Genomic DNA, 22273 nt, shown 5'->3' on the forward strand with positions numbered 1-22273 from the left:
TTAAGGCAATTGCGGAGACGGCAAAGGTAATGGTGAGCTTGATGATTTAATGAAAACAAAAACGATACAAACAAAATACGAAACAACGAACGAATGTCCAGAGGTATGCAGGTTAACACCTACAAACAAAGGTAATACAAAACATGAAAGCAGGCCGAAAAGCTGACCACACAGAACTTGAGATGAATAAATCTATGGACAAAAGATGCCACAGAACACGCCTGAAAACTGAAACAATGATCCCGAAACAGACAACGACAGCACAGAGACTAAATACACAAGGTAACGAGCAAACAAGACTGGTGACACTAGGGTTGGGGAACAGGTGAAACACATTAGACCATCACAAGGGCGAGAAAGGAAGTAAAACAAGACAAGACAGAAAACCAGACTGCCAAAATAAAACAGGAAACAGAAACATACCAAAACCATGACACAGCATGGCAAGTTTTAAGTAATCCTAAAAATATCGGACCTACAGTCACATTGTGAATGTATGTTAAAAATAATCCACACCACAGGAAAATTCAATTTGCATGGCTGGGAGTGTATCTAATCGCCATCAAGAGAGAGGTCATCTCGTCGGTGGGCAGAAAATCCTCATCAGACTCTCGTAGCTGAGGAAGGTGACGGCGTTGACAGGGAAGGCTCTCAGGCTGTTCAGTAGAAGTCCTTTGAAAAAGACCCTCACTCCCTCCTCTCTGAAGCTCGCTCTTACGCAGTGGAGGACCCCTCTGTACTCCCGGCCACCGGCCCCCGACATCTGGAGCCGGGCTTTCACCACGTCCATGGGCGTGGCAAAGGCCCAGGTCACCACACCCGCCACGCCACCTGCCATCAATATTGCAAGCGTACCTGACAACAGAAAAGTTGAGCAAATAATGCAAATCTTTCAAGTCGTGCCTATACTGAAAAATTAACCTGGACAATTAAATGAGGCTGAATCAAAACTGGGTCAAAAAAGTTAAAGAAGCGAGCTTGTGACCGGGGGGTCGTTTGTTCAATCCCCAGACCGACAGGATAAAATCTGGGTTGGGAAAGTGAAAGAGCAGCAACTGTCTCTCCCTCATTACAACCACTGAGATGCCCTTGAGCAATGCCCCAACCGCTCCAGTGGAGCTGCTCAGGGGCCAGCAGATCAGACTGTGGTTGTACTGGGGAGCTTCCAGCTGTGAATGTGTGAATGTGACAGGACGTCGTTGCAAATGACAATTTGTTCTCAATCAACTTACCTGAAAAAAAAAACTAAAACCCAACTCTCTCCTGGACAGAAGTTAATAATCTCTATCCAATAAAGCTGGACTCACAAATGTTACATCTGTTTTTTAATTCAGTTTGGTATCTTCCACAAGGAAAAGAAAAAAAGGACAAAAATAGTAAATTATTAGATAAATCAAATGTATGCAATACTAAATCAAACGCATGAGATATTGAGTCAATATTAAGACTTTTTTAATATTCTGTATGGTCAGATCACTCCCAGGTAAGAGGTTAGAAGCAGAGAACTTCTATTCAGCCATACCCCTTCACTAAACCTGTGCAGTGTTCAAGTTTGAATTTATTTAAAGGACTGTCTCCTTTGAAGACCAACGGAAACAGGCTAAAGAGCTCCACACACACAGGTTACTGACAAACACATACACCCGCAAATAGCCTATTCCCCAAAGGACTTACATTGATTTCGGTGAGCGTTGTGGCGCCCATGTTATGACGCCATTAATATTGTTTCATAACCCAAACTTGACAGCTTCAGCAGGAGATAAATATCTCATGGAAATACACAGATCCTAGGAGTTTGGATGTTTTTGCTAACAATCATAAGCTTCTAAGTCAAAAATGTATTATCTCTTGACATATTATCATAATGTTCTCATAGTGTGTCTCATACTTTTGGCTAAGAAATTTAAAAGTTTGGCTCACCATGTCATCATTTTGATAAACCATTAGTATTTTTTTATTTTTACTAACATTTTTATCTGTTCTTTTCCTAACAGAAATGACCTTTTACATAGAATACAATATAATAGAATATAATGGAATAAATCTTCATTGCCCACCAGGGTGGAAAGTTATTTAGCTCACCAGACCTACAGTACAAGACAGATAAACATACAGACAACATCTCAAACATAGTAAGTAAAGTATAACAAGATCAAATAAAAATATCAGGATAAAAAAGATCACATATGCTTAAATTCATTAAAATAGCAGCTCAGTTTGATTGTGACTTGATTTGGTTGAGGATACTGATGGCATTTGATTTTTTTAAAACACTTTTTGCCAGAGACACTTTGAAGCACCTCCCAGACTTCAGGAGCTCAAACTAGCTGGAAAGAGGGTGTGTACTATCTGCAGAAATTCCCTAGCTTTCTTCCTCATTTTTCCGATGTTTTGGGTTTTTTCCAACTATTTTCCTAGCCATTGGCACTATCCTGTTAAGCTTCTTCTTGAGTTTGCAGCTTAACTGGCCAAACCAAACAGAAAGGTGGAAGGTTTACTTTCAATGTGTGTGGTGTATACTTGCTCAGTAATCTGACGCCCAGACAGCTCAGTCTTCTGAGGAGAACTGTATTTCTTAAAAATAAAGTCTGTGTTATCTGAAAAACCCAACGGTTGTCAAGAACCATACCATAGGGACTTAAAGGTTCCCACAGTTTCAACAGCTAGGCCATTAAGTAAAACTGGCTCTGTTTTTTTGCAAAAGAGTAACTTGTTTGTCTTTGCAACATTATTCTTTAGATCGCTGGCATTGCACCATGATTCAAGGGTCTTTGTGTGTGCTAGCTACAATGCCTTGCCAAGGGGGTCAGTTTTGTGCAAGAGACCTACTAAGGCCATGTCACACAATACCATGGTTACTTCATTTTTGAGGGTTGTCTTGTTGCACTGTTCCCACTGAAACTGACCTGGCTCTTTGCCGCTCTCAGTTAGAGCCTTTCGGGAGACCTCGTAAGGTAAAAAGTAGAGTCCATAGCAGGGTACGTCCCTCAGGGCTAGGGCCAGCCCTCCTCTGAACAGACCCCTGGGTCCCTCCTTCTTCAGGATGACAGCAACACAATGAATGGGTCCACGGTATCGGGCAGCAGTTGTTTGACCCTGCAGACGCACCTTCACCAGGTCAACGGGGGCAGTAAAAAACACCTGAAAGCAGATCCACTTAATGGGTTAGTCCACCCACATTAAGCATAATGGTTATGATTTTGTTTTAGTCAGCATTGTATAAGTTTTATGACATAAAGAAGCATTACAATAATGGGTATCCCTGGGGATATTCTAGATATCTTTTAATGACAACAAATCCTATAAAAAGACTAAAACCAACAAAGACTCCATCTAATCTAAAACTAACAAGTACTGCCTGGTATCTCTCAAACATTAAGTGTTTGCTAACTGGAATTAATATCCAGTTCCAGCCAGGTGCTTTTGTTTCTTTAGGCGAGCTGGACCAGAGAATGTTCAGTTGAAACAGACTGGTGACGCCATTTTGCTGTCCGTGAAATTTGCTGGAAATGATGTAATAAAGGGTTTTATGTGAAGTGAGCACTGTGCTGGACTCCCCCAACCCATCCGCCAGACTAAAACAGTCAACCTAGCGTGCACACTGGATTTTACGTGGTTTCTGTGACATCACAAATACTTTAAATTAGTACGTAGTTCCACTTACAGTTTAGTAGGTGGTCCTTCAGGTGGCCCAGGACACATACACGTACGCACTTCTATATGAATGTGGCCCTATGTGGCCTGAACCCCCGCCTTATGTGGTCTGAGTGATCAGATCTCAATGCGTCCTCAATGCGTCCTGGGTGAATTCACACCTGTACTTAGAACTGTCCTGTTGATTACACTACCAGGAGGCCCCTATCTAACCACCAGTAGGCCTCCTGGTGGTTAGATGAAATACTGTGTGAACTAAATACTGATTGTCATGACATTTTACATATTCATGATCTACAGAGAATGGTTGTTTCCTACAGATTTTGATGAACCCATAACTTTTCCTTCACCCCCATAAGGTCAGAATTAATTCTCTGGACCATGACATGGTTATCTGAAAGATTAATGGCCAGATTTCCCAAAGGTTGCTCTTAAAGTATGGTACTCATGGTTCTCTAAGAATGATTTCTAATGATTTTGATGCTCTCTTGACACTTCTGCCAATGACAAGGTATGTTCAGAAATCAGAATAGGTTTTATTGCCACATTTACACTTACAATTACTTAAAAGTACACTTATGAGGAATTTGCCTTGGTGAAAGATACATACATACATACATACACAAACAAACATATTAAACATGAATATGAATTAAACAATAAATACAAAAAAATTAAATATATACAAACAAAATAACTGTTGTCATTAAAATGTTGACAACTACTGAATTGTACTTCAACCTCACAGCCTTTGCTTAGGCCCAAGCATTAGGCTAAATTCTTACCTGAACACAGGAAATATCTACATGTATACGGTTGATTGCTACAAGTTTGATTTTCACAAACCTTTGGCCTCTTCTCAGATGCTTGGTTTAGGTGACATTCTTAATCTCAACCCAGTTCTGACTACTTTTTTTGTGGGATGTGATGAACTTTGCAACCTCTAGGGGCCAGTAGCACTTTACACATTCATCTTGTTATCTTTTTATACAATATCTGAATTCTTCTTAGAGCAGGTGGAAAACACTACAAGTAACTATGAAAATGTCCTATTACCTGTGTGAATTGAGAGTCTTCACACCCTGAGAATTCACTGTCCTGTGAAACCCTGACAACCATCATGCCAGTAACATCTGCAGTTAAGGTCCTGACAAGGAGCTTTGGCTCAAACCAGCTAGTACTGTGTATGTCAGGTGTTCTTACCTGCACCAGGCCTGAGAAGCAGCCGGCAGTGAAGATCTGTGCAGAAGAAGCCAGTTTTCCTTGATTGCGGTCACTGTGCTGAGACTGAGTGAGGTAATCTAAGGCATTACTGTAAGAGCCAAAGACAACAGAGTTGGTGATGCCTGTGGTTAGCACCGGAAATGCCATGCCCTTGAAGAACCCATGGAGCTGGTGTAATAAAGGTATAATAAACATGTAAATAAGAATGCATCAATACTTTCTGTCTTGAAGGCTATTTATGCAGTGCTACTTGCTGAAACAATTTAAGAGGACATAACACCTACCCCTTCATTAGAGTATGTTTTAGCCATACAGTGAAATATCCCTTTGTAAACAGACTGGGCCTGCAGACGCACCTACGAATGAAACATGAGGTGTCAGAAGAAAAACTAGCCTAGTTTTATGCATTTGGTCATGTTTATAGATTTCAGTGTCATGCAACCTTCACAGTGTCTAATGGATGACCAACTGCCAGTCCAACTGCACCTACAATAACCAACAAGGAAATGTTTTTTCTCTACATACAAATACTGTATTCAATAGCATACTCTAATGTCAAAAATAAAATGTAGTTTTTCTTACCAGAAATGCTCCCAGCTATGAATTCCAAAAAAGGCATGGCTTGCACAATTTCACAACCTGCAAAGAACACCAAAAGTGTTTGAGCCGTTAAAAAGATAATACCTGAGGATACTGCTTTACAGCTGCTACAAAGCACACTGAGTACCTGAACCTTGACTGCAGTGCCTAGCAGTACTTTATCATGGTTTACGTTCAACTAGTTCAACTGGATACTTTTAAAGAGCAGATACACCTTTTATATTTGGTTGTTTTCTGTAACTGTTGTGATAAATATCTCATGTCCTCTTGTATATTGTGTTTGTGATTTTGCCGTCTACTGCTAATCAAATTTCCCCTTAAGGGACAATAAAGATCTGAACTGACTAGTTAATATATGACATGTTACATATGGGTCAGGTAGATGTTTACATCAAATTGAGCAAAAGCTAAACTGTAGAGCAGTGATTTTCCACCTTTTGAGACCCCCCCCCCCAACAGCCCTGAGCCCTGTCACATGAACTCAAACTTTTCATCGATTCACAATGTATGTTCCAAATGTATAACACATTCAGAATAGTGAATGTAATATTATATAAAATAACGTTGTTTAACTATGTATAGCCTATATTTAGATTGCTTTATATTTCAACCATGTAGGCCTATCCATAAACTACTTATTTGCAGTGTCTAATCTATAAAACTGCGTTCAGCTAACCATTTAGAACACTTGTGCAATACAGATCATTAGTTCTACAAATTTATCATTAACTTTTGAGAGACTGTCCTCGTTTGTTAACTAGTTTTCAACTATAGTTTACATAACTACAACATAGTACTCAGGTGTTACAGCTGATACATTATTTTAGCAAATCACTTTATTTATTTTTTTCAAATTAGTTGAGCTGCTCCACAATATTTCCACCACGTAACGTTAGCACCTGGCAACATCTGACGTAACTTTGGTACAAGGCTACCCCTACGGAAGAGGATTAGGGCCACTGGTGAAAAATGTATGTGAGTTGACTTTATTCTCAGAATTCTGAGATTTATTCTGAGATAATTCTGAGATTAAAGTCAAAATTCTGAGAATAAAGTCAGAATTCTTAGAATTCTGAGATTAAAGTCAGAATTCTGAGACTGAAGTCAGAATTCTGACTTTAAATCTCAGAATTCTGAGAATAAAGTCAGAACTGTGTGATCTGTGTGTTTGTGTGTGTCAGAACCTCCTCTTCTGACTTTAAGAATTCTGAGAATAAGGTCAGAACTCACATACATGTTTCACCAGTGGTCCTAATCCTCTTCCGTACTACCCCTGGTTGTAATTTAGAGGAGTTAGCAACATGACTGAGAAGTGAGGACGTTTCTTTTTCTAGACACAACTCTTCGTAGGACTTTACATTAGCAATAGTCTGAACATAACTACATTTCGCCTGCAAAACCCGTTCAGTTACACATGTAGGTTATCGTACGGTGTAAAATAAGTGAGAATGCAACAAAGCCCATACAATCCTCGGTTCGGTAAAGTTAAAAAGATATTCACAGATTCGAACTTCTGGGATTGATTCCTCACCAGCGAACGTTATTTAAACACAAACAACGTCTATTTCCTCCCGTAGTAAGGTAGATGACAAGCTACAACCTCATTTTCATCAAAACGAGTTGTCCTCCGACCTGGAAAAAGCACATGGTCTCCAGCTGGGAGACGAGTGCGGGGACCGCAGGAACCCCGAAGAGAGATGCAACACATTAATGAAGTGTTATTGCATCCCACGTGGTCTCCTGTTAGTTTTAGGCTACTACAACAATTACTTTTGTTAAATAAGGGTATAGGCTATGTATGATTTAGGGGAATATGTATTGGCAAAGAATATTCAAAATAGTTACACAGTGTAACGTTAGTACATGTCTTGAACAATTGAAGGACACTCCATAGGCCTACACATGTGGTCTCCTGCTGGTTGTCCTACAACACTTAATATGGAAAGAAACTGCCTGTGTATCATTTTAACCCTTCCATCCAAATTGAATTCTCTACAACTGTGGATCCCTGGCGTGGGCCAATATGCCCACAGCCTTCCCTCCTCCTCTGATGGAGCAAAGCAGGGTCATGAACCAAAAACTAAACAAAATTAAAAGTAGTTCACATAAAAAAATACTGTTGTATTGTAGTACAATACAACAGTATTCTTTCATGTGATCTACTGTTTTTTATGTGTATCTATTTTGTTCTTTTCATTCTCATTATGGAGAAGTTGTGATGGTTTGGGGTTCTTTCTGGGGGTAATTTTCCCCGTCTTGCTTCCTTGTGTTTGTTTCTTGGCTTTCTCCCCGGTCCTGTGTGGTTCTCTCTCTTGTGATTCCCGGTAAGTGTCTGTTTGTTCTACTTCCTGTTATTTTGATAGTCAGCTTCCTGTCTTGTCGTGTCTAGTCTTGTCTAGCTTCACTTTGTTTGTCTGATTGTCCAGCCCCGCCCAATGTGATTCACCTGATGTCTCACCTGTTCCCCGTTACCTCATTACCTCCTGTATTTAACCCCGGTGTTTCCTTTGTCTCTTGTTGGATCATTCCAGTTTTGTTTGCCTGTTTGCCGGCGTCCTGTGACCTGTCAGCTTTGCCAGTCCATGTGGTATGTTGTCTTTTTCTCCTGCCTTCCTGCCCGACTGTGCCTGCTGCTTGTTCCTGTTTTCCCCGTGAGTTTTTCCTCGTGACGTTTACTCTGCCTTGCCATCGCCTACCCCCCCCGTTTTGGATTGTGGATTCTTGGATTTTTTTTTTGTTCCCTGTTTGGTTGGACAGTTATCTGCAATAAACTCTGCTTAAGTTCCCTCCTACTGCTCTGCATTTGGGTCCTCCTTCCTGCACCATAACCAAAGTTTTGCCCTAGGCAACCGAGCAAGTATTTTTAGTTTGACACAGCTGCCTTTTCCAAATAAAGCTGCCTTAGTGTACAAACAAACAAAACTTTACAACCCAAAACAAAAACACAAAGCATTTATAGCAGGATAATAAATACCTAACACGTATAGACACAACCCCCCCCACCTGCCCACCCGCTCCACTCACACATGCACACAGGCATATTATTTTACCCATAGTAATGAAAGAAATATAAACCGTATAATATAAGGAATAGGGAATAAATAAGTGATGTAATATGCCAGCTGTTTATGCTGGTTAAGGCACGTTAGAGATCTACAGTGAAATAACTGTTAAAACTGTTTGAATTTTTTGCCAACGTTTTGCACATTTCTAATAGCCTTGAGTTTTTCATGAAGCCTTACATCAGTGCACACTTTGATCCAAGTATCCAAGTTACAGTGCTTAAAATGCCTATTGCTTATTTTATGCCTTTCTAATTATCCTGCCTTTTAAGGTGTTCTTCTAAAGGACTCCAAGAGGCTGCAACATGGTGTAAAACCATGACTAGACTACAAAGGGGACTTTTTGATATTTTGCAGCTTAATTATAATTATTTATATTTATATTTTGTGATCAAATTTAATTTTTATTCAAACAAAAGTGCAAAACATTGGTCCAGATGACAACATACAGAGAAGTATACTACACACAACGAAGAAGGCACAGTGCACCTTTTCCACAATCCTTAAGATCAAATGTGTCACTCCAAAAACGTGTCATGGTTCTGCTGCAAAACAAACTTGTTGCATAAGGAAACAAATTGAATGTTTTTCTCTATAAACTATTCTAACTAAAACTCAATACATTAAAATGTAATGAAAAAAAGTAATTGATATGTAGTGGTAAAGATATTGCTGGCTAGAATATCATCTGACTTTATAGGTTGGGCTGTTCTTAAATAAAACCAACATTTACAATGTCCATTGCCAGAGGTAAGCTATTTTTGGGTGCAACGGATTCAAATAACATACTTTTTTTTTTTCTCCAAATCTACATAGCATCACAAGGTATTCCATGCAAGGAATACGGTTGTTAGAGGAAAAGGGCGAGGTAACCCTTTGGGATTTGGGTGAAAGGGTAAAGGAAGAGGGCAAAATCAAGGAGGCCCAAGAAGGGTTTTTGGAGGGAGGCAGTTGTAGTACCAATAAGCAAACCAAAAAAGAAATGCACAAACCCAGGGAACTATAGATCAGTTGCTTTGACATCCAACATCTGCAAAATAATTGAGAAAATGGCAAATGAATGGTTGATATAACATATAGAAAATAAAGGATATATATAATGTAATAATAAAACATGGAGTATTATTCATATTAGTGTCTTGATCGAGACTCCATACAATTGGTGACGGTCCATCTATGGGTCCCCATTATGTAAGAACATGGGTCCATTCCAGTACTGCGCCACATCGTTGTGGTATTCCATGTATGGTCATGTAACGTAATCACTCGTGGACGGAATGCACCGTGTAAACAACTAGTGACGTCAATATCACGCGCTACCAAGCTTTGAATCGGTTTGGGAGGAAAAACCGCGTTTCATGCATTTCGGGTCATAAAATTGATTATATTCTGACTTAGTTTTAAAGTATAGCTATGCATCTTTGTAAAAACTGACATTATACTCCTCCCCTTTAATTGATTGTCATTGTCAAGCCAGACAGCGACTAGGAAGCGTAGCTAACAAATTAAAACAGCCTCAGGATGCTTTGCCAACGTTAGCTAGCTAGATAATTAGCTGCTCGTTTCATTTGACAGTTTTGGAATAGCAAATATGACAACTCTAACAAGGCAAGACCTCAATTTTGGACAAGGTAAGACAACCAAACTAACCAGCGCCATGAAACGGCCAATCATTCGTTAGCTGTTGATCATACCTCGACACAATTACGTTGATATTGGCAATTCAGTTTGACTTTGGCTATGAGTTGATAACCCATGAACATATGCTGAATTCTGGTATACACTGGGCTATTCGCCACATAATACATATCAGAAGATTACTGTATTTCTGTACATTTTCACTTTGTTTCTTGTGAGCTTATAGGGCAACACTAAATTGCTGAATAATTGTATTGAGTTTGGTGGTACTTTGTAAAGTCAGTAAAAGGAAACCTGAAAGACATGTTGATCTTATTATCCAGTTGATTCTTCTTTTCCAGTGGTTGCGGACATCCTCTGTGAGTTCCTGGAGGTTGCTATTCATCTCATCCTGTATGTCCGGGAAGTTTATCCCTCGGGCATATTTCAGAAGAGAAAGAAATACAATGTACCTGTGCAGGTACAGATTAATATATTTGTAATTACCACTAATGCTCACAGTTTTTAGGAAGTCTTGTCTATTTAAACTTTATGTCTTATATATATATATTTTTTTTTCCCCCAGATGTCATGTCATCCAGAGCTGAATCAATATATCCAAGATACACTTCATTGTGTAAAGCCACTTATTGAGAAGGTAAGACATGACCTGATGCTGACTAAGATTAATTAAGAAAACGCCCGACATCTCTCATCTACCTGATGCACTGCTGAAGTCGTTCATTTCCCTCCCAGAATGATGCAGAGAAGGTGGTGGTGGTCATCATGGACAAAGAGCATCATCCAGTAGAGAGATTTGTGTTTGAGATGTCCCAACCTCCACTGCTGTCCATCAGGTTTTCCCCCCTTCTTCTGCTAATTTTTTCTTTTATCAGTAGTGAGTAAGTAGTAAGTGAGTGGTGACTTCTTTGTGATACATTTTCAGGGCGATCATGGTCACTAACTGCCTGTGATTTTGTTGTTACAGCTCAGACACATTACTGTCACATGTGGAGCAGCTGCTGAGGGCATTCATACTGAAGATCAGTGTGTGTGATGCTGTTTTAAATAATAACCCACCAGGTAATGTCACTTATGATTACGTAAAGAGAAACACATGAAAGATGCAGTGTCCTCCCACTTATATATTCCTAAAATCTTTTATGAATTTTGAAAAGATGATTCCCTGACGTGATTCAGCCCAGCTAAATAAATTAGTCTCTAATACGGTGGTTCCCAAAATCTTTTCACTGATGGCCCCCTCTTTGCAAGACGAACCATCGGCAGTTGTTAGCATCAGAGCACAATAGTTTATAGATTCATGCAGTGCAGCGATTGATAACATTCGTTGAACTTGTGTTTGACAAGACCCATGTAATTTACTGAAGGTAATTGATAATTGATCCTAATAGGGAATAGGTAGGATTTCCAACTTGAATAGAATTGATGTCGTCCTACACAATAGACAAAGTGCTACAATATGATTACTAAGTTACTAAGTCTACCAGGCTGTGTGGTGCCTAAGGTGAACAGATGGGAACGGGTGAAATTCAGGACAGGGGAGTTGGGGGTGGGTTTTGTCACTGTGGGTGTGGCCTCAGCACATTATGTTTAGTGTCACAGTGACAGTAAAACATGTGAGTCAAAACTCAACACATCATGAACATGAGGTGTCATCAGGAAAAACAAACACAATGACTCTGTTGTATGCAACCGTGTGTAAACCATCAGTTTCATAAAATAATTTTGTTTCATTCTTTTCATCAGTGCGGTGCCTGTCTGCGTGGCGTGCATAGATCATATCAGTCCTCCTTGGCTGCCTGCAGCCTCACTTTCCCTGTCTTTACAACTATCTGACTCTATACAAGAAAACAAAAGAAGAGCATGCACATGTTACTTTGTGGCTATAACTTATCAAACTTAGGGTTAGTCTAATTTTCTGAACAAACAGGACAGGAATCGAGACAACTGCTCGTAATTCAGGTCTGGTCATCCTAATGGTGCCCCAACAAGCCCTGTTAATGGGATGATTTCGATTTCAGATGGCCAAAGTTATGACTGTGGTTGGAATTAATGTCTGAAAATACATCAGTCTTAATAACAAGATTATATGACACATAAATGATTTTCAAGTGGGAATAGATGCAAATCATAGACTTGTTTGTGACCTGTTGTTTGTCACAGGGTGTTCATTTACAGTACTGGTACATACCAGAGATGCTGCAACACGCAACATGGAGAAGGTTCAAGTCATCAAGGTGAGTTTTTTTAAAACACTGCAAACATACAAATTAACTCGTGATGTGCCACTGTTACTACTAACTGAGCAGCCTGTTTAATTCTTAGTTTTGTAAGTATTGTAATCAACTCTGAATAACTATATGCATGTATTGTGTCACATTTGTGCGTTTCCCTCTTCAGGATTTTCCTTGGATAGTTGCTGATGAGCAGGAGGTCCACATGCAGGAGCCTAGACTCATCCCACTGAAGACCATGACATCTGATATAGTAAAAGTGAGCAGAAACATCCCACTCATTGACACAGTTCAACGGTTCCAAGACAAAAAAAACCTAGACACTCCGATTGTGTAATTACGTTTTATTGAATTGTCGTTATGTCACATTGAATTTCACTTATTTACTTGTACTGATTTTTTTATTGATCTCTGTCTTTCAGATGCAGCTCTATGTGGAAGAGAGGGCCCAGAAAACGTAGTCCTGTGACAATATTGAATCATGAGCAAAGTATATAACACAGCCCATCAGAGCTGGAAGAGTCAAAAAGAAACATGAGTTTTTGTTGAACACGTGAGATCATCAAGAAAGAGATGTGGAGTGTGTTCAGGAGGTGTGTACATTCTGCAGCTATAATTTTAAGGGTTGGACTAATACACTTTCATTGTGACTCTGATTTGAAAAAAATGCATGAATATGGCTGTTATTTTTCAATGCAAATCTTTAGTCTAACACAATGATCCGAATGTAGCTGTGTCACCATGTCAATACAATTCAAGGGTATGGAATAGACCAGTATAACAACACCGGAATATCAAATGTAAAATATCTACCACCAGCGTCTTCTACAAACCACATTTAACCCTTAACTGTGTTGAGTCTTTTCTGTAAAAAATATTCACTGTTCCTCTTTGTGGGGGAATTGTTTTATTGTCACACTGGGTGCGTTCCAACACCCATACTGCCATACTATTTAGTATGCCAGAAAAAGATTTAATATGGCCCAATACATAGTTTGTAAAGTACAAGGATATCCTACTGCACCCAGTTGCATTTTGCAGTATGAAAGCCTGCATGCTTTTCTTGCTATTCTGACCCAAAATCCTTTGCGCAGCATATATGAGAAGAGGGGAAAAAGGTCAATGTTATGATGAAGTAGTATGTCCCAATTCTATGCATACTGCATGTAACAGTACGTCCCAAAAGTAGAAAGAAAAAGTATGTGATTTGGAACACAGTCATATCAGGCATCGTGTCTACACTCAGTACGTTTACATGCACTCCAATATAATTCCGAATATGACAAAATTCCGAGTTTGATACATGTCATGTATACAACATATTGCGGTTGTATATTTCGAATAAGGCTTTTTTTTCTCCAAATATAACATTTTCCGATAAAGACGTGGGTTATCCGGTATTCGGGTTTCAGAGGCATTCTGTGGACATGTATACAGCGCATTCGGAATATGCGGCTCAATCTGGGTTTTACCGTAGTTTACGGCCCCTTGCCTGTTTACGTTTTATGGTCACCTCTGTGCGTTGCTATGGTAGCTGTAAACATACCAACCAGCCAACAGTTTGCAGGGCTGCAGACCCGATAAGAATGAGAAATACAGCCACTTTTTGACTTGAATATCAACAGGTTTTTTGATATTCGCACACATTTCTACGCCAACATTTTCCAGGAGCTGGATGAAAGAATGGAAGAGTCTGCCACCAAAAATCCTGTTTTGCACAGCCACATGAAAATGGAAATTGGTGGAATACTTCCTTTCAGTAGCCATGTAAACGGCTTGATCGGAATATCGCCTCATTTTGTAATTAAGGTAAAACCCGGAATATTATTTGCACATAAACGTAGTCAGTGTTATCGGTCAGGGTTGCAGTGGGAGAGTTTTGCCTGGCTTCCAATGAAGTAAAAGAGATCTTGGTGTTATTTCCATAAAACCAGTGGTAATGTTCGCCTCCATTCTTATGTGAAAAATTAATGTTGTGACAAAAGAACAGTTTCTACTGCTGATAATGTGATTTTAGAAAAAAAAAAAATTTGAAATTGTAATTAAAAGTTTTAAAGCACAACCACTAGAACGCTCTGTCTTAGTGTGTATTAAGGCAAGACATTTGTTGAATGACTTTTGGTAAAAAGTCAAACCCATTTCTTTAAATGGAATAATAATTAGTGCAGATGGTTCAAAGCTATCAACAGCACCACACACCAGAAGATATTTTACTGACCTCTGCTTGGTGGACTCTCAGGTAGAGCTGAGGTTGAGTTGTTTAGAACTTGAATGTAATGCATGCTTTAATTCAGGCCCAGAGCTCTCCCTGGTCAACCAGTGTAGTTTTGATGTTGAGAGTCTGGCCCAGGGACGGCTGTCTTTAGGTAACCAGTCTGAGGTGTCTGTCCTGAATATGCAACTTCCCTGACACGAACACATTATGAGAGGTTACAAGGTATCTCTAGCTTATGAAAACCACAATTTGAGGACAGGTTGTTTTTCATCAAGATAAATATGCAGACCAAAGTCAGCTAAAGTACAGCTGTAATATTTATGTCTTTGTTCAGCCATGTTGGATACAGTTGGTCATATTGAAACACAATAGATAATGCACTTCCTGTGCAGCAAAGGATAGTAGCAGATGTTTAAATCACCAATTATAGAAGATTTAATGTACTGGTTTGAGGTGGCATCATTTGTTGGATGACCAAACGGAGTTTAGCTTGAAGACTATTATCATCCAATAAATATGATAAAATTAGTGTTGCTCTTGCAGCAGGGAACAAAACAGCTGTCCCCGAATTTAGGGACTCACCCAGTACGATTTAATGGACTTTTGATTCACAGCTTCTTGAAACATTGACTCCTGCACCAGTGGGCATTCCAATGAGACAAAAGAAGAAAAATGATCGCACAGTTGATGCCACTCTCTGGGAAGCCAAGCAACAAATCGCTTTCTGCAGTGCTGATGGATTTGATAAAGTATTATTCCTGCTGCTGCACCATAATAACTTTACAGACTTTACATAAAATGCTCATGTCCATTTAGATAGAACTCTTGTGTTCTTAAAAAAGACAATTTGATACTTTTTACTCTCTTTATTTCTGTTGACTCTATGTTGATGCACAGTTGCATCACTGAAGTTGTATTAACACAACAGATAATCATTACAATAAATAATATTTTACAAACTTTTATATAACTTTCAAATGTCATGTGTAAAAAGTTATGACACCTGATTTATGAAAATCGAAATCCCATCAAAAATAGACGTTTTACTTGCAATATCTACATGTATGTGAGTTTGGAATTTGTGTTTCATATACTAGATTTTCCAGTCACTTTGGAAAAAGCTGATTGGATTTTTCTTTAGCAACAAACGGCCTTGCTGTGAACATGCTGTGTTGTCATTCTAAATGTATCCAACATCTCCGAGCTCCTCTCACTCCTGACCGTGCTCCACCATCAGCCACCTATGACGTAGAGCCTTCACGTATCCTAAAAAAAAAAAAAAAAAAAAAAAAAAAAAAAAAAAAAAAAAAAAACAAAAAAAAAAAAAAAAAAAAAAAAAAAAAAAAAAAAAAAAAAAAAAAAAAAAAAAAAAAAAAAAAAAAAAAAAAAAAAAAAAAAAAATGAGTAAATGGACACAGTGCAGCCAAAGCTCCTGTGGCCTTCACTGCTACTCCAGATCTGCTTACACACTCTGTCGTAGATCCTGTGATGGTACAGAGAGGGGGGACGAGTCAACATTTGGTCGACTGTTGTCATTCTGACATTATTTTATGACCTTGTTTAACAACATTCTCCCTTTATTTTTACTATAAATAATTTACAAAGCTTACTAGTACTTTGGTATTCAACTGGTGTCAGCTTTAAACCCTAATTTTAGTCCATACATGTCCACCTACGGTTTTATCTCATCCACATCTTCTTGCATTTATGTTTGTTCTTCAACAGCATCAGAAAATCCTCTAAAATATAAAATCTTTATATTTGATGCGTCTTTATGTCAAGCATCACTTTGTCTCACCTCATCACAGTAGACTGTGATGCATCGACTTTCATGTTGATGTTGTCCTCGTTCCAGCGATCATATTGCACGCTGCCGGCACTGTTGGAGTCCATGTGGGAAGTCCTTCTTCTCCTCAGAGGTTTAACTGGTGCCTGGAATCACTGTCCACTCACCGCTTCCCTGCTCAGCCTGGACACATAAACACTGTGCTGTGACACCCTGAGGATGAAGAGGTGACTGTGTAACAAAATGTCTACAACACTACAGCATCTCGAGTAAAAATAAGAAAAAGCTGTGTTGATATATCATTATGTTGAGTAATATTAAAAAGTAAGTGTAACTTACTGCTATTGGATTTCTTAACTTATTTAGCCTTGGAGCTAAATCAGACCACATGTGGAATCATTATACGAGAATTGATTTGATTATTATCAATCAGAATCACTTTATATAACTACATTCAAATACACTTAACTGGTGCTCACCTGTATGAGTCTCAAACACCTACCAACCTGTATAAAGAGCTCTGCTGCTCACTTTTAAAGCCACGATTGAGACTGAGAGGGCCATATCTCCTGCTTAGTATGATACCTTAGTATAGTTCATGTGTTCACTGAGGTCAGCCTGTCATAAATCCATTGGTTACACTTCAACTTGTCTTACATGACTCTCAGTGATAAAGAACAATTTAAGTTTAGTCTCCGGTTTTATCACGTCCTGTGCAGATAATGGACAGCAAAGCAAAAATACTTTGTTTTGCAGAATTTCAGGATACTCCCTCTCCTGAATGAAAACGTAATCTGGTTGAATATAAAATAACTTTGTTGTTTTAAAGATTTTTCTCTTTGGCTCTATTGCAGAAGAGAAACATGTTGCACCTCTGTTTGTGCTGGAATAACAGCTCTCTCTTGTGTTTTTAGATGGAAAGAAACCTAGCAATCTTAGCTACACACTCCTTTCATTTCAGTAAGTCCCGTGATCTTAAAATGTCTCGTATTGCACTTTAAAGCAGGAAAACAGATGCATTGGTTTCATTGTGCGTAGACAGATGATATCTTTACAATGCCCACTTTAGAGTTTACATATATTATCATTACATTTGCACACTGACATGACTGAGATGTAAATTAACTTAGTTTCAGATTTCATTAGATTTGAACACAGGTGAAAATCATGTATGTGATAAAGATTTTTATTGTTACAATGTCTGTATATTGTCTGTTACATCAATGCAAGGTTAAGGGGTTGAAGGTGGCTTTAGGACTTAGGGCTTTACATGTACCAAGAGGAAGACTGGAGCCAGAACTTGTGTTGTTTTTGCTTCTCTTTGGTCACTCTGCATGACCCGGTGGAGGTGATTGCTGTCAGTTTATTGACGTAAATGTTGTTCACTGCTGCCTCCTTATGGACAGGCATGAAGCTTATAGTTGTGCATTGCCAGACCTGTCTGCACAGCGTTGTAGAGTAAGAAGCAGTTATGACTCTGAGCACCTACCACACCTCTCTTTATCCCTTTAAATAATATAATCCCATGTTTTTTCACATTCTTTTAACTCTTATTATGTAACACTTTAACACATGCACGTTTTTTGCATGCAATCAGGAAATGCAAATTATTCCTAACTAACATGGGTTTTCTTGGTAAATGATAAAATAAAAAATAAAACATTTAGTTAACTTTTAAGTTGCATATCTACAGATATAATTTGAATCAAAATGTATGAGTTCCATCACCTCAAAAGACAGGCACATTTTGTTTTTCAACATCATACTCCACCATACGCAAGCAACACTTCACTTGATTGACTTTTACACTAAACTCGATAGTTTGATTTCCTACTATTTAATATTGTATTGCTATTTATCTATAATGTACTGCAGCTGTAGCAGTACTACTTCTGTCGAACCATATGTCCCTTGTAACATTGTATGATTTCATGTCAGCTTATGTCCATGCGACCATCTAGCTATACATCAATACTGTCCATGTGGAAAGCATTCTTTTAGAGCAGGGCTCTTCAATGTTTTATAAGCCATGGACCCCTTAGTTGAGAGAGACGGATCAGGGACCCCCTACTACATTGTATAAAATCAAGTTGCATATTAAACTGGGCCTACAGTACACATGTATGGCGGCCTAAAGTATACATACCTTTTTAGGGCATATAGCTATTATCCATTAAGCTATTAAAATAATAATTGTCGTTAAAATATCAATTGTTGGCATGATTTTATAAATCATGTTTTATTGTTAAACATAGGCTACGTGTAGCACACTGAATCCTTAGGATACAATTTGTATCTTTGACTGACTACCCAATGTTTTTTTTTTCCATACATAGGCTAATTTGTATCTCAGAATAATATTTTGTGTTAAGACATTTAAGTTTTTGAAAAAATTAACAAAATTGAATGGCCTCCCTGCAGTAACTTTGAGGACCCCCCGTTGAAGATCTCTTTTTTTGAGTGTAAAGTATGTCCTATGGCGCAATAGGTTCCGTTATCTCGTTATGACTCAGTCCACTGAGAGCCTCTGTTCCACTGACACTCCCGGTGACCTTTGATACAGGGCACAGGCTTCTGCATGAGCAACGCTCCACGCTGAGGCAGTAGAAATAAACAGAAGAGCTGTACTTTAAAAGTCAAAGGTAGCACAATGTTATCCTTTATCACGTCGCTTATTCCAACTTCCTACTTAATACCAGGGTGGTTGAATCTCGATATAAATCCACTGGATAGTTTACTTCAAGGTGAGCTACTCAACTTTTCATTTCTCTGACGTCCACATTGCTACACTCTGTTTCTGCATTGTAAATGTGGCTCCAACATGTCATTGGTGTAAAATGCAGTGTTCTGTGACCTGCAGGACTTGTTGGTGCATGTGGGATCTCTGTGCTATGCTCCACAATAAGACTGCACTTATTTCTAGAAGAAGAGAGGTAAGGAAATCGCCTTTTATAAAATCTCTGTATGATGATGAACTGGGTGTTAATTTTCATAACCTTTTACAATGTGTAAGATTTCAAGTTTTTTGCACCATTCTCGTCATTGTGTAGTTAATTTTTTTTTTTAACTTTCATTCTGACTTGATTTGTTTTTCTACCACCCCACAGTTGTAATGATAAAACTGATAAAGACACATCAAGCCAGAAGACACCCAGTCATCAAAGGAACACAAACAGTGGACTTTTCGGGATGCTGCAGTTTTTCTTTGTTACTGGAATACTGGCTGTGGTGGGCTCCCGTGTTGCCTCCTTGGTGGTACTAGAGTTTAGTCTTCGTGCTGTTTCTGGATTGGTTACAGCAGGACCCGTAAGAAACCAATTATGTGATTGAACATATGCCTGGTACTCAACTACATCACCTGATTTGCTTGTTGCTGATACATTTTAATTTCTAAAATGTATCACATCATGATGACACATAATAACATCTATTATAAAAAACACCCATCATATGTTTTGATTCATCCATCAGTTTTGTTCATATGCTCCTTCATTCCCCAGGAGTCCAGGAAATTTGTACAGCAGCTGTTAGTTCAAAGCCAGTTCCCTCTAGGCTGTGCCCTAACCTGCAGTTTACACTTTCTCCATGAGGGGGCGTCCCAACGCTGGCTATGCCTGCTCCTGGCAGTAGCACATAGCTGGTTCCTGGCTAGACAGGCCACACGACTGCTGCACCATGTCATGGCTCTGTATAAACTCCACAGCTCACAGCGCTACTGCGGCATTTGCATCTGCCTCCTCACATCAGGCCGCCGTGTGCTGCCCATGCTGTGCAGGGCTATGGTCATTACTTTCTCTGTGGCTGTGGTGGCCTCCATTTCAATCATCAATCAACACTTCCTCTCTGCAACAGAGGCCCTCAGGTTTTGGACACCACTGACTATCTGCTACACACTGTTGGTTGTGTACATGCAGGGTGAGAAACATGTGAAATGTCCTGGTTATGGTGCAACATTCATAGACACTGATCAATCTGGCAAGGACCTTCAATAATAACACAACCTTTAGCAGTATGATAGTATGGACCCCTCTAGAGAGTGAAGAAAATGATTAATTCATCATTTAGACACAACGTTATGGTCTTGTTTGACTACTAATGCATCCATAATTAATTTAAGCATCCTGGTGTTTTAGAGATCTGTCCTAAATTGTATTTATTTGCCAAATATTTCCTTTTAATACTGTGTTTTGGATCTGCAGAGGAGCAGCACCGTCTGCCTGGTAGCCAGGCTGTCTTAAACACAGTGGTGGTGCGTCTCGGTGGTTTGATGATCCTGATGTTGACTGTTGGACGTTGGGCTGACGTGCTCCACATCCTAATGTGTTTCCTGGGTGAGGCCTGCTGTCTAATCCCCACTAAGGATCTGCTGGATGCGGCATCCTCACAGGTCAGTGAGTCTCCCTGGAAGCAGCACACGTGGGCCGAAAGCCCCATCTGTCCATCGGGACCCCAAAACTGGGGCAGAATATCAATGTGTTCATTAGACTGGGTCCCAAGATAAAACTGAACTCTTCAAACTTGTATCCCAGGTGGAGAAAGGTATAAGATCCCCAAGACAGATTCAGGTCAAAGTATTCTCTGACTCAGAACACTGAGCCTACTTTTCCCTTCACTGAGCTAGCCTGATTAGAGTTGCAAGTACAAGCATACACTGTTGATACAGTGCTTGTAAAAAAGGGGCATTTTTTCACATGTACTATGTTATTGACTTATAAAAGTAGATTAAAAATATTCAGCAAATAAAAAAGTTGATGAAAATCAAGTTTAAGTATAAAGACTGAGTTCAACAATACATATGATTGGAGCCAAATTGAAACCCCGCACAAATATTCAATGTAATGTTGTTGGTATTGATATAATCTATGCGAGTAATGATTATTCATCTGTCATACTTGTACATGCAGGATGAAGAGGATTATACAGACTACGTACAAAGAGAGCATCAACAAAGACCACAGGCACGAGAGAAGTAACATCAGAGATGGACAGTCAGATTTTAAAATGTATTGGCACTTCTTTTTAATGATACTAATTTGTGTAAGTCCTGTTTGGGCTAAATCAACAATGGATGCTTTATGAAACATACATGAAAACAGTTTTATTGCTCATATTTGTTAGGTTTCTTTTTACATTTTTTTGGTAAGATTACTATGTATTTAATGTTTTGAATGTAGCAGTACTGTGTTTTATTGTTTATTTCCTTTTTAATGTTTATTGTTTACTGTATATGCACATAATACACATTGCAAGTTCAAACTTCTGTTCCAATAAATGTGATTATGTTGTTCGATTTAGAATGTTTTTATATTTAAAAGACTAAGCAACATATTATGCTGATATGGAATATCAATCAAAAAAAGTTTACCGAAAACCATTGCCTATATATGTGGAATAGTAAAATGATCCACAGTATAATCTTCTGTCTGTTATTCTCTTATAAATCAGAATTTCTTTGTGATTGTCAATGGCAGTTCATTGTTTATGAATATTCTTTATTCTATATGAGTTTGTGTGACATCTTGGATGAATTAATGCCAGTAACTTGTGGGGAGAGTGTACCAAATTTTATTTGTGAGGCCCTAGAGCCTGGAGCCATTGTAACCTTTCCACAGCTTGCTGATGGATGAGGGTCAAAATATGCTAGGTTTACAATGTGTAGGTTTTGTTGCTATAATCAAGCCTGGCTGTGAGCAATCAGCAATTCTCATTATCCCACTAATTTGTATGATTTAAGGAGGTTTAAGAATGTATTTTATTTCCATTCATTTAGCAATGGAATTGTCTTTCTTACATTTTAAATACTATGCGATCACAAAAATGTGTTATGTAGGCCTACATTACTTACATTATAAACTTCAAA

The 22273-nt window shown here is 38.8% G+C and overlaps 3 protein-coding genes and 1 long non-coding RNA gene across 5 annotated transcripts; 2 read left to right on the forward strand and 2 right to left on the reverse strand.

The window, feature by feature from the left end:
• Positions 1-442: 442 nt before the first annotated feature.
• Positions 443-7151, reverse strand: slc25a45 (solute carrier family 25 member 45). 2 transcript variants are annotated; one of them, XM_032520814.1, is made up of 7 exons: positions 7051-7151; positions 5461-5517; positions 5321-5364; positions 5163-5234; positions 4858-5046; positions 2907-3141; positions 443-855 (listed from the first exon to the last, which is right to left on the reverse strand). In XM_032520814.1, the coding sequence occupies exons 2-7, from the start codon at positions 5495-5497 to the stop codon at positions 575-577; spliced, it is 858 nt and encodes a 285-aa protein (XP_032376705.1). In that variant the 5' UTR covers positions 5498-5517; positions 7051-7151; the 3' UTR covers positions 443-574. The 2 variants fall into 2 exon arrangements, with proteins under 2 accessions (XP_032376705.1, XP_032376704.1); XM_032520813.1 differs by having other exon boundaries at positions 7010-7140.
• Positions 7152-9831: 2680 nt separating this feature from the next.
• mad2l2 (mitotic arrest deficient 2 like 2) lies at positions 9832-14472 on the forward strand. Its single transcript, XM_032520815.1, has 8 exons — positions 9832-10171; positions 10520-10638; positions 10744-10815; positions 10914-11014; positions 11146-11240; positions 12342-12415; positions 12579-12671; positions 12835-14472. Exons 1-8 carry the CDS (start codon positions 10132-10134, stop codon positions 12871-12873), a joined length of 633 nt encoding a protein of 210 aa, XP_032376706.1. The 5' UTR covers positions 9832-10131; the 3' UTR covers positions 12874-14472.
• A 1555-nt stretch (positions 14473-16027) lies between these two features.
• LOC116692489 (uncharacterized) lies at positions 16028-17044 on the reverse strand. Its single transcript, XR_004332708.1, has 3 exons — positions 16893-17044; positions 16426-16596; positions 16028-16110 (listed from the first exon to the last, which is right to left on the reverse strand). It is a non-coding gene; the product is annotated as an uncharacterized LOC116692489 (long non-coding RNA).
• Positions 17045-18932: 1888 nt separating this feature from the next.
• tmem82 (transmembrane protein 82) lies at positions 18933-21867 on the forward strand. Its single transcript, XM_032520812.1, has 6 exons — positions 18933-19157; positions 19274-19346; positions 19521-19719; positions 19914-20328; positions 20613-20800; positions 21318-21867. Exons 1-6 carry the CDS (start codon positions 19064-19066, stop codon positions 21384-21386), a joined length of 1038 nt encoding a protein of 345 aa, XP_032376703.1. The 5' UTR covers positions 18933-19063; the 3' UTR covers positions 21387-21867.
• Positions 21868-22273: the final 406 nt, after the last annotated feature.

The sequence above is a fragment of the Etheostoma spectabile genome, chromosome 7 (genome assembly GCF_008692095.1).
Source record: "Etheostoma spectabile isolate EspeVRDwgs_2016 chromosome 7, UIUC_Espe_1.0, whole genome shotgun sequence".
NCBI lineage: Eukaryota > Metazoa > Chordata > Actinopteri > Perciformes > Percidae > Etheostoma > Etheostoma spectabile.

Coding starts and splice junctions, on each gene's coding strand:
- slc25a45 (XM_032520814.1), bottom strand. CDS start 5,497: ATGCCTTTTTTGGAATTCATAGCTGGGAGCATTTCTG. Junction 5,365..5,460: donor CATAGCTGGGAGCATTTCTG/GTAAGAAAAACT, acceptor TGGTTATTGTAG/GTGCAGTTGGACTGGCAGTT. Junction 3,142..4,857: donor GCTTCTCAGGCCTGGTGCAG/GTAAGAACACCT, acceptor ATCTGCTTTCAG/GTGTTTTTTACTGCCCCCGT.
- mad2l2 (XM_032520815.1), top strand. CDS start 10,132: ATGACAACTCTAACAAGGCAAGACCTCAATTTTGGACAAG. Junction 10,639..10,743: donor AATACAATGTACCTGTGCAG/GTACAGATTAAT, acceptor TTTTTCCCCCAG/ATGTCATGTCATCCAGAGCT. Junction 11,241..12,341: donor TTTAAATAATAACCCACCAG/GTAATGTCACTT, acceptor TGTTTGTCACAG/GGTGTTCATTTACAGTACTG.
- tmem82 (XM_032520812.1), top strand. CDS start 19,064: ATGTTATCCTTTATCACGTCGCTTATTCCAACTTCCTACTTAATACCA. Junction 19,720..19,913: donor GATTGGTTACAGCAGGACCC/GTAAGAAACCAA, acceptor TTCATTCCCCAG/GAGTCCAGGAAATTTGTACA. Junction 20,801..21,317: donor TGGATGCGGCATCCTCACAG/GTCAGTGAGTCT, acceptor TTGTACATGCAG/GATGAAGAGGATTATACAGA.